This window comes from Symphalangus syndactylus, chromosome 2 (assembly GCF_028878055.3).
Source record: "Symphalangus syndactylus isolate Jambi chromosome 2, NHGRI_mSymSyn1-v2.1_pri, whole genome shotgun sequence".
NCBI classification, from domain to species: domain Eukaryota; kingdom Metazoa; phylum Chordata; class Mammalia; order Primates; family Hylobatidae; genus Symphalangus; species Symphalangus syndactylus.
In genome coordinates this window covers 23330344-23342729 of record NC_072424.2, presented here as the reverse complement: position 1 = coordinate 23342729, position 12386 = coordinate 23330344, and the positions used below count along the sequence as shown (strand labels likewise).

At 33.3% G+C, this 12386-nt stretch overlaps 1 protein-coding gene across 4 annotated transcripts in view; it reads left to right on the top strand.

The window, feature by feature from the left end:
- Positions 1-12386, top strand: part of ATRNL1 (attractin like 1) — an 861353-nt gene that overhangs the window by 24921 nt on the left and 824046 nt on the right. For all 4 annotated transcript variants that reach the window (XM_055248210.2, XM_055248235.2, XM_055248225.2 and 1 more), the window contains exons 2-5: positions 2339-2422; positions 3850-3963; positions 9724-9852; positions 11465-11673. In XM_055248210.2, coding sequence (XP_055104185.1) covers positions 2339-2422; positions 3850-3963; positions 9724-9852; positions 11465-11673 — 536 coding nt within the window. The remainder of the gene's footprint in view (positions 1-2338; positions 2423-3849; positions 3964-9723; positions 9853-11464; positions 11674-12386) is intronic.

The following is a 12386-nucleotide window of genomic DNA, read 5'->3' as shown; positions in this document are numbered from 1 at the left end:
TCCATATCCTTGCCAGCATTTCTTACTACCGGTCTTTTGGATATAAGCCATTTTAACTGGGGTGAGATGATATCTCATTTTAGTTTTGCTTTTCATTTCTGTGATGATCAGTGATGTTGAGCACCTTTTCATATACGTATTTGAAATTTGTATGTCTTCTTTTGAGAAATGTCTGTTCAAACCTTTAGCCCATTTTTTAAATTGGATTGTTGGCTTTTTTTCCTGTTGAGTTGTTTGAGCACCCTGTATATTCTGGTTATTAATCCTTTGTCAGATGGATAGTTTGTAAATATTTTCTCCCATTCTGTGGGTTGTCTCTTCATGTTGCTGTTTCCTTTGCTGTGCAGAAGCTTTTTAACTTGATGTGATCCCGTTTGTCCATTTTTGCTTTGGTTGTCTGTGCTTGTGGGTTATTCCTCAAGAAATCTTTGCCCAGTCCAATATCCTGGAGAGTTTCCCCAATGTTTTCTTGTAGTAGTTTCATATGCTTAATTACCTGTTATTATGCTAGACATTTTATTTGAAAATTATTGATAGAAATAATTTGAGGCCCAGAATAATGTTACCTTTCTTTAGAGAGTACCATGTATCTTCTGTTAGGAGACTTGGCATATTGGCAGTTCTAGCAGCACCATAAGTCAATTTTAAGACTTGGGAGTTTTCTGCTGCTCAGATGACTCATAGCTAACCTACAGTTGAGGTAAAGGCTGGTTAACTTCTGGTACACCATTATTTTAATAGCAAGTCATTATGTCCCAAGTCAAAGTGCCCTGTTGTTTCTTGGAGCCCCTATGTTTTGTGGGTTATTGCTTCCAACTTTTGTCCTCCTCTCTCCTCGAGGCTACCAAATGCACTCTCAACCTTTTGGCAGTCTCTTCTAAGTAAGCAAATCTCTCAGAACAAAAGCATCTCTGAATGCCTGCCTCCTCTTAAAGAGTTTACAACTTCTGGACCTTGGCTTTGTACATTTTATCACTTTGTTACTTGTAAGATTTTAAAATTGTCCTTTAACTTTTTAAGTTGTCTTCAGTGGAGAGTTTTTCTGAGTTACTGCACTTGGTATTAATATTACTGGAAGTGAAAAATCAGGGCAAGTTATTTAACTTGTTACTTAAAATGTGCTTCAGACTTCTCATCTGTAATATGGAGTTATTAATTATTTACTATCTTATAGGTTTTTTGAGATTTTTAAATGAGGCAACACATTGTGTGTTTATAGTGGTACCTGACATGTAGAAAATGCTCAAGTTATTATTACATTTATTTGAGAATATAGGCATTTGTTGCTCTTCAAAGATTTTCCAAGCATGAATTAGCCACTTTATTACAGAAGTAATTTGCAGGGATTATGAAAGACTTGCAAATGACATTAACATTGACTGACACTTCTGTCAACCCTGATTTAGGTAAATTAAAGTTTTTCCCCCCTAATGTATTTAAGGCTCTATACTATAAGGAAAATTTAATTTTATCTGAAAGTAGATAATGGCCCTGATATATATATGTGTGTGTGTATGTTTATGTGAATATGTAAAAACTGATTAGCTGTGATGTGTTTGTATATGCATATATAAGTATAGTATATAAATGTTAAATGGGAAGACATTTTAATTTTTTAAAATATGGTCTCTTGATAAAATAATTGGGCTGGAAGTAAGAAAAACAAAATGAAGTAGAATTGAGATTTTTGTTTTAAAGATTTTTAATTTCTGAAAATATAGTTTTTCCAAATATCTTTTTCTTTTTTATGCATAAAATAGAAGATATAATTTTTTTTATTTGTCCTGTTTTAAAAATTGAGTTCGTGGATTAGATGTAGACAGGAGAAAATGATAATAAAAAATATATTTATAGCAGAACTCTTTAAAGTTTGGTGACACCTATTTTAGCAATACCAGTGCGTGAAGAAAAAATATAGCTTACATGGTAACTCCCCAAAGTGGAACATACATATACTTTTTCTCTATTCTATAGATTTGTATTTGATCTTCCTTCTGCCTCAACCTAATTTTTGTGCAGATGAAGTTTAACTTATTCTATTTTGCATCAACATCGAATCCTTCAGTACTATGTTCAGTCTTTCAGTGTCTTTTTTTGCTTCATAAATTGAAATGGTCATGATATATTAAGGTTTAAAGAAATCCAAAATAAGTATCTTTTGAGATGTAGAGAAAAATACAGCACTTTGAAATTTTCCTAAGTTGTAAATAAATCCTCCTTTTTGAAAATTGTTATGTCCCGTTCCTTTGGCTTAATGACTTTTAAATTTTCTTATCCTGCTATATGTCTTAAAGTTATTTTAAGGTAATTATTTTCATTATTTTATTTTCTCTTCCAGGTTAACAGAACCTTCTGGATATTTAACAGATGGCCCAATTAACTATAAATATAAAACTAAATGTACATGGCTCATTGAAGGCTAGTAAGTATACAGTCTGGGTCAAATTAATGTATTTTATTCTTAAATGATAAAGGTGATCATATTAATGTCAGAGCATTAGAGTATAATTACTTTATCATTTAGTTTGTTTATTATTAGATAATATTTACAACTTCTAGATATCACATTTAATGTAAATTACACTACCTCTTTCTTCACTTGTGACAATAGTTTTTTATATATATTTTGTTTTTGAGTTAATGTTACAGTGGTATTAAATTGAGTAGGCATTTTTTTGGTTTATTTTGAACATCTTGTTATGAAATTTGAAGACTTCATAGAAATTATAAAAATATTTCGTGCTGAGCTATGCTATTCATATAATTTAGCATTTTAGTTCTAAGGGTATTTTTAAAAGAACATTTTGTAGAAGAGAGAGTTATATTCATTTAGAGGTATTTTCAGTAATTAGGGCTTCAAACAATCTATTTAAATGTATTGTGAGTGGAGCATAAAAGAATTGATATGAATTATTTTTGAGTGGTTTTATAATATCCAAAGAGTATATTTGGAAAATTTTGTATTTAAATTTTTCTAACTTAAAAGCTGTTCATTCTCTGCTGTGCAGCTATAGTTACATTTTGTTTATTTGTTAACATTATATCACATTGAGAATTTTGATTAAAATTTAAATAGTTTTTTAGTGGCTCCACTTAAGGGTTCTGTAAAAATAATAGTGGCTTCTTGAGTGTTGATTTTTAAAAATCAACTTTATTTAAGTACCATTTGTATACAACAAAATGCATCCATTTTAAGTGTACAGTTCCATAAGGTTTCAGTGATGTATACAGTATATGTAACCTCTACCTTCAAACAAGACACAGAAGATGTTTTTTTTTGAGACAGAGTCTCACTCTGTTACCCAGGCTGGAGTGCAGTGGTGCAATCTCGGCTCACTGCAGCCTCTGCCTCCTGAGTTCAAGCAATTCTCCTGCCTCAGCCTCCTGAGTAGCTGGGACTAGAGGCGCGTGCTGCCATGCCCAGCTAATTTTTGTATTTTCAGTAGAGATGGGTTTTACCATGTTGGCCAGGATGGTCTTGATCTCCTGACCTCGTGATCTGCCTGCCTTGGCCTCCCAAAGTGCCAGGATTACAGGCGAGAGCCACTGCACCTGGCTGAACATCTTTTATTGACTACATTTTTAGAAAATAATGATACATACATATGTCCTGTTAATAGATTTTGAAAGTTACATTTTATTTGTACAAATTAGATATGACGGCTTATCAGTCTTTCACCCTGCTGATGTAAGGATTTACAGCAAATTATCTATAGATTTCTAATAAAATGCCCTATCTAAAGTTTCTTCACTCTGTGCTTTGTATATTATATAATAAATATGTATTTATTCACTCTGTGCTTTGTATGTTATATTTTAATTTAAAAAATATTTCATATTCATTTTCAGTCCAAATGCAGTGTTAAGATTAAGATTCAATCATTTTGCTACAGAATGTAGCTGGGATCATATGTATGTTTATGATGGAGATTCAATATATGCACCTTTAATAGCTGTACTTAGGTGAGTAATTATATTTAATCAGTTGCAGAAAAGTGATTGTGTAATTGCTTAACTTTAAATATATATTGATATGTACTGCAAAATAAATTTAGTAAAGATATTGATAGTTACATTTCACAGATGATTATAATACTTTGTTATGTGCTGTAACTGTCAATTTAGGTAATAATTCTGTAAATATTGATATAACATAAATAAGTACTATATTGGAAATATAGATTTCTTTCTAAATATTTTTTATTCTCATTGTATTTAGTTTATTCTTTTAAAGTGGCTAGAATATGTTTTCAGAACTATCTATTTGGATATATTAGCGTGAGTTCTAGCTGACAAATAAATAGACAAGTTTTATTTTTTAATAGTTGTTTTTTTATTTTAGTGAAATGGTAAAATTTTAAATTCTGCATTAAAGGGTTAAGTTATGCTTTGTGCAATGATTAATAAAGATGGAGTTTCTACCAATTGTCAAAATATGAGAATTTTATTTGCTTCAAAATATTTTATTGTTAATAGTAAGGTAGATTATTAATTTTAAGATTACAGCATTGTATCAATTTAAAAATCTTTTCTTATGTATGTTTAGATTATTATAAAAAGTTTCATGAATAGGAGAAAATGTATTAGACACAGAAAAAATTATAAACATGTATAGATTTTGTATATAATTTAACATGATTGTTGATAAGTTACTCATTATATTATTTACTTTTGCTATTTATACAATATCTTTTATATATTCTGTCATTGTTGGAAATTTGAGTATGGATAAAAGCTTATTGGTTCCTTCAAAATTTTTTCTTTCCAATTTTTCTTTTTACTATTCATGTGGCAAATATTCTATTTCATTCTATTCTAATACATTTTATTTTGTTCTATTTTATCAGGAATGTGAATTATTATTTTGGACAAAAATGTAAGGACTTGTATTTCCTCAGGAGCTTAGGTACTTATTCTGTGATATTGCTATTGCTTAAATTTTTGAGTTGTTCGAACATTAGAAAAAGGATAGCCATAAGCAACCCTTCATCTAAGGACAATAAAGAGAAAATAGAGTGGAGCCTTGCAAGTAATTAGGTTGTAAGATAATTTATCGTAACAATTAAATTTGATCCTCAGTTCATACATTTATTTTTAGCAATTTAAACATCACTTTGCTATCTTAACTCTATTTTTATGATACCGTTGACTGACCATCATTTAGATGTGTGCCTGTTCATTTGTTTATCTAGTAATTCTAATTACTTTGTATTAATACTCATCCATTAGCATTCTTACCAACACTTTCTTATTATTAAAGGAAGATAATTAGCAGGTGGGATTTAGTATATGGCTGTGAAGATGGAATTAGTGATTTCTCATTAGCAAGTGTTCTTGTTAGCCCTCCTAAGGGAAATGGAAAACTCATGTTTATTGATATTGAATATCCATTCGATGTTAAGCACTAGGCTAGGCAGTTTAAATGTCATCTAATCCTCACAAAGATCTTGTTGGGGAAGTACTAAGTACTATTATCCCCATTTTACAGTTGAGAAAATTGACATTCAGAGAAGTTATTTGCTTCTAATAAATGGTAGAGCTAGGATTAGGACTTGAATCTCAATCTCCTGATTTAAAAGCGTATGCTGTTTGTACTTCATCTTGCTGAGAATTCAGAATCTAATATGTTTGAATTATTTCAATTGTATAAATATTTATTACTCAACATTTAATTACAGAGACTGTCACAGGCTTAGAGTACATAGTAAGGAAGAAGGCATAGGCTATCGCAGTAACTTTAGACACCAACTACCTGCAGTTGGGCTAGAACAGACTTCCTAGGTTAAGGGCACAGTCCTCTACAACAAGGGTCTCCTCTCCACCCCAGATCCCCGTACCAGTCCATGGCCTGTTAGGAACAGGGCTACACAGTAGGAAGTGAGTGGCGGGCAAGTGAGCAAAGCTTCATCTTTATTTACAGCTGCTCCCCATTGCTTGCATTACTGCCTGAGCTCCACCTCCTGTCAGATCAGCAGCGGCATTAGATTCTCATAGGAGTACAGACCCTACTGTGAACTGCGCATGTGAGGGATCTAGGTTGCTTATTCCTTATGAGGTTCTAATGCCTGATGGTCTGTCACTGTCTCCCATCACCCCCAGATGGGACCATCTAGTTGCAGGAAATCAAGCTCAGGGCTTCCACTGATTCTACATTATGGCGGGTTGTATAATTATTTCATTACATATTACAATGTAATAATAATAGAAATAAAGTGCATAATAAATGTAATATGCTTGAGTCATCCCAAAATCATCCTCCCCCTGGTCTGTGGAAATTTTGTCTTCCATGAAACTGGTCCCTGGTTCCAAAAAGGTTGGGGACTGCTGCTCTATAACACTGCTGTCATTTCAGACACTAGCTGCAAGCTTGGTGGTCCCCACCTACTCTGACAATCTGGCTACGTATTTAGGGGTTCCTACTCTCTCCTAGAAGTTTGAAAATTCACTAGAATTATCGTAGAACTCAGGAAAGTTCTACAATTATGACTATAGTTTTATCATGAAGGATAGAAATCAGAGTCAGCTCAATAAAAAGATGCATAGAGTGAGGTCTGGGAGGATCATAAATGCAAAGCTTCTGGGTCCTCAGAATGTGTTACCCATCCAGCACATCAAAATGTATCACCAACAAGGAAGCTCATCTGAGCTTCAGGTGTCCAGAGTTTTACTGAAGTTTCATTATGTAGCCATGAGTGATCGAATCATTGGCCATGAGGCTGAACTCAAATCTCCAGCCCCTCCCATCCGCTTCTCTCTCGGGAAGTTAGGCTAATACCATATGGCCCCAACACTTTAATCACATGGTTAGTGTTTCTGGAGTGGCCATCCCCTATTCTGAATTATATCTTTAGCTTAAATTAATTAGGGGCTCACCATGAGTCACCTCATTGGCATAGATTTTCAGGGCTCACCGTGAATAGGAAGACACTCCTATCACTCAGGAAATTTCAAGAATTTAGAGGTTATGTCCCAAGAACTGGGGACAAAAGCCAGCCAAATTCTTTAGTATGCAGTAGTCTTGCATTAGTGGGGGTATGTAAACAGATTTTTCACACAGCCTACTTAGTGTTACAATCAGGTTATGAAGGAGTTTTATATAATTTCAAAATAAAAAATCCTTCATGTTGACTTCCATCGTGAGTAAAAGAATGAAGTATGGGGGTCAGATAGGACATTCTAGAGAGAGAAAAGCATATATACAAAAGTATAGACACATTAAAGAGCATTATATTTTAGGGCAATAGTAAAAAGTTTTGAGTAGCTTGATTGTAGGAACTGGGATATGTAGGAGTCACATTACTCCAAAACAGCAATCAGTGACATTTACTTAGTGCTCATTTTGTGCCAGACAGTGTGCAGGAGTTCTTTATATGCATTAGTTTATTTAATCCTCAAAATAACCTTTAGGTAGGTATTAATATTGCAATTTTACAAATGCAGAATTGAGACACAGATTTTCTGTGAGTGTCCCGAAGGTTGCCTAGCTGGTAAGTCAGAATATGAATCTAGGTTGTGTAATTATAGGTCCTAATCCCTTAATCACCGTAATATTGCTTTCTTGTACAACACACAAAAGAAGTTGGGCTTTTATTTTGTAGGCAAGACTTTTTAGAATGTGGAGAATAGATTGGAATGGAGAAGTGTTATTATTATTATTTTTTTTACTGTGTGCTGGACAATCGTGTGTTGGATGTTGTTGTTTGGAAAATCATATATAGTAATAACTTGAGGCCTAGAAAGATTATATTCTTGTGGAGACTACCTGGGGATACTAGCAATCCATATTCAACTCAATCCAAACTCAGATACTGAGGTGATTCATAGCTCAGCTGCAGTGCAGTCCTTTGGAGGGCCTAACTTTAGGTAGTTTGCTTTCACTTCCAACCATTGGAGTCCCAGTTCAACATGAAGGCCCTGGATTTCACTTTTTGTTTCCCTCACTCTGTAAAATCCCTGAAATCACCACCAAGTTTTTTTTAGCCCTTCAAATCTTACCTCCAGCCTTGAAATCAGCAAATGCCGGTAGGGTAAATGACCTCAATGCCTGGGCAGGCCTTCAAGCTGATTTTTTTGTTTTTATATAATTTGTCATTTTACTAGATTTCAGTTGGTCCGAATTTCCTGCTGTATTATACAATAAGTGGAAACTCTCTTTTATTTATTGTTTTTAAAATGCTTGTAAACAAAAAACCAAATAGATCTGTTCTTTTTTGTTTGTTTTTTTGAGACGTAGTCTCGCTCTGTCACCAGGCTGGAGTGCAGTGGTGCGATCTCAGCTCACTGCAACCTCCACCTCCCAGGTTCAGGCGATTCTCCTGCCTCAGCCTCCCGAGTAGCTGGGACTACAGGCATGCGCCACCATGCCCACCTGATTTTTTTGTATTTTTAGTAGAAATGGGGTTTCACTGTGTTGGTCAGGATGGTCCCAGTCTCTTGACCTCGTTATCCGCCCACCTCCACCTTCCAAAGTACTGGGATTACAGGCGTGAGCCACTGCACCTGGCCCAGACCTATTCTTTTTATCTCTTTCAGAGAGCTCTCAGAGACTAGCTGTATCTATTATAAAGACCTATTATTTTTAGTAATACTCACCTTTATATAATTTTATTACAATGAACAATATGTATGTATAACTAAAGACTGGTGTCATAGAGTTTGTATTATTTTGAGAGTCTCATTTTAAAATCATTTGTTGCTTCACAAACATAACCTAGTAGATGTAATAATAATTACTAAAGCGTTAAATCAAGAGTTGATTACTTTTTAACTTGTTTGCATTTGAGAATGTATTTTCCAAATCCATAATTATTTGACTATAATATTTCATTTATGTGTCAAATATGATTTTAATGGGGGAATTCAGTTCTTAGTGGTAGCTAAACATAATTTTAACTGTCTAAAGGAATTGACGAGTTATATAATTTGTTAGCAGCTTCTTTTCTTTCACCTATTGCATGTTTTCATAGATTTAGAGAGGTTAGAACATATAACTAAATGAAGATAGGTAATTTTCCTCATGAACAAGTAGCCTTAAAAAGAAATACAAGTGACTAGTTTAAAACTATTTTGTACATTTATGTCTCCCCCACCCCAAGTTTTTGTTTGTATGCTTATGGGCTTATGTTAGCAATATTCTGTTTTGGAATAGTTATATATTAATGCAATTTGCATAGATATGCAAAATTAGAAAAACATTAAAGTATATATAATTTTAAATTTTTTAAAGTAAATATTTTAAATCACCTAGATAAATGTATTGGAAATGTACAGCTATAACTAGAATGTAATTGTAATTGCTTAACTGATGTAGAGTGTCTTCCAGCTTCATCGGATTTTTAAACCAATCAGAATAAGTAAAGGTACAGGGTCTTATTAGAGTAGCAAGGTGACTTTAAGTGAAGTTTTGTATGAATTAAGTGGAAGACTACCCTTAGGATGGATAGCAGGACAAAAAGGAGAAATGAGACATTGCCTTACAAATAGTGATAAGAAAAGAATGGGGTACAGTGGCATGAGAGTAGATTTTAGTGTATTGGCAACAGTAGTAGAACTAATTTAGTGAGAAATGGATAGGAACTTCTTTTAGATTTATTCTCCTTTTAGTTGCCCATTCTGACGTACAAGCATTACTGATCCTGGTAAGAATATTTCTGAGTAAATTTTATGTGCTTAACAGTCTTACGTGTATCTATACATACAATATTCAGTTTTGTTCTCTTTTAGTGGTTTGATAGTCCCTGAAATAAGGGGCAATGAAACTGTGCCTGAAGTTGTTACTACATCTGGCTATGCACTGTTACATTTTTTTAGTGATGCTGCATATAATCTAACTGGTTTCAACATTTTCTATTCGTAAGTATTTTTTTAAAAATTCCATCTTTTAATGATTCTTGTAATTTAATGTAAAAGAGTTTTTTTGTTTATTTTTATTAATGTCTTATATACTTAGAAGCAGGCTACTGTGTTAAATTTCAAATTAGTAGGCAGGATCCTTTCTTAAGTACATAAAATCTTAATAATATGCCACAAAATGTGATTTAAGCCTATAAGTTTGGTTGAAAATTAATTATGAAATTTACAATTGCTTTTTGGCAAGTGATTAAGTAAACAAATACTAGTGTAGCTTTACTGGTAGCAACAGATGTGGTGAGACTGCAGGGAGTTGTGAACTGCCTTTCAGTGCTGTAAGGTATATCACTTGTAATTTGAAGAGGATTATGGGAGCTAAGTTTTTGTAGTCTGTATTGCAGAGACTGTACTGAATGCTATACATACATTATGTCATTTAATTACCTTCAATTCTGTCAAGTGGGTATATTTCCCATTGACACATGAGGAAATTGTGGCTTAAGAGTTAAGTGGCTATACCACTATCTCCTCTAAAATAAGAAAAGTAATATTCATTGAAAATCTATTATATGCCTGATACTTTATATACATTTTTATATCTAGAAGACTGAGGGTGAAGTAATGAGAGATGCTTTCAGATGCTTTCACAGGAATGGCTAGAGAGGAAGTCTATATATTATTTTTTTCTTTTCTTCAGAATGTAGAAATTTGTAACCAGAGAATTTTTCACCAGAAATATTCTAAATATCCTTGAATCAGCAATTTATTATGGAATTTATTTATCCTACAATGTATCCAAGTATGTATGCAAGGGAGAACAAATATATAGTAGAATATAATCACACGGTGGCTCATGCCTGTAATCCCAGCACTTTGAGAGGCTGAGGCGGGCGGATCACGAGGTCAGGAGATCGAGACCATCTTGGCTAACACGGTGAAACCCTGTCTCTACTAAAAATACAAAAAATTAGCCAGGCATGGTGGCGGGCGCCTGTAGTCCTAGCTACTTGGGAGGCTGAGGCAGGAGAATGGCGTGAACCCGGGAGGCGGAGCTTGCAGTGAGCCGAGATTGCACCTCTGCATTCCAGCTTGGGCGACAGAGCGAGACTCTGTCTCAAAAAAAAAAAAAAAAAGTCTTAAAACTAAATATGATAAACATCTCCCTTTTCTTCCATAAGAGTGTATGGGTGATAGCATGCTCTTTAAATATTATACAACCAAGTTATATCTTGACTTCTCATATAGTTTGAATTTTCATGAATTTAATTTTTTTCTGTAAAATATACAATCAAAACATTTGAGTACTTAAGTCTTTACAAACATTTTGCTTGGAACTGTACTGATCCTGCAGATGTTGAGCATGTAGTCGTTAGACATTTGGAGTCTTGGTATCAAAGTAAATCTGTTGAATAAACTAAGACCAACTGCAAATAAATACTAACAATTTCATAAGAGTAAGAGGGTACAGGGTAAGGAATTAAAACTACATTGTGAAATTCTGTTACATTTATAAGCACATAGGACACAGTATAAAAATTATAAAGTTTATGATGTAGCAACCAAAATTCTTTTTCAATTACCTTGAATTTGAATATATATGAATTATATTTTACAGAATCAATTCTTGTCCTAACAATTGCTCTGGGCATGGGAGGTGTACAACTAGTGTCTCTGTTCCAAGTCAAGTATATTGTGAATGTGATAAATACTGGAAGGGTGAAGCTTGTGATATTCCTTACTGTAAAGCCAATTGCGGCAGTCCAGATCATGGTTACTGTGACCTGACAGGAGAAAAATTATGTGTCTGCAATGATAGTTGGCAAGGTAAGCACGTGTGGTGTGATGGCTTTTGAAACATTGACTCATATATGTAATAGATTAATACAAATTCCACACATTTGTTTCGTTATAGTTTGCACACCCAAGCCTCATGTATTTACTTTTATTTTTAGAATGTTCAGATTAATAATCAACTTCTTAATAATCTTTTTGTCACAAATAGAATTAATTGTCAAAGATTTTGTCTCCATACTACTTTGAAGGTTAAATGAAGTTATATATGAAACTGAATTGTTAGGTGTGTGATCATTATGGTCTTCTGTAATTTGTTGTTGAATCTCCCCAAATTTGGTGACTTCACTGAATTTAATGTGGTGCATTCAAATTTGATTTATAAGGGTAATATAAATAGTATATTACAAAAATGTTCAAAGGGACTGCAGTATATGAAACTTATTTCTTAGGAAAGGCTGACATCTTGTGGCTATTTTAAAAAGAACTAGACTATTTTTAAAAGTATTTTAGCTGCCTATTGCAGAAGTCAGATTCCTAGGAAAGAATTTCTAAGTAATTTTTATAAATATCTATCATCAAATATTAAGTTTAGACTACAGTGAAGAATGTTGGCTTATTTATCTGTATATAAAATAATAAAAATTGTCATTATGAAATTAAGAGATATGATTAGTTATACATACACCTACCCACCTAGAGCTTACTTTTTGCTAGTTACATTTACATATGAAGAGCTTCCTTTG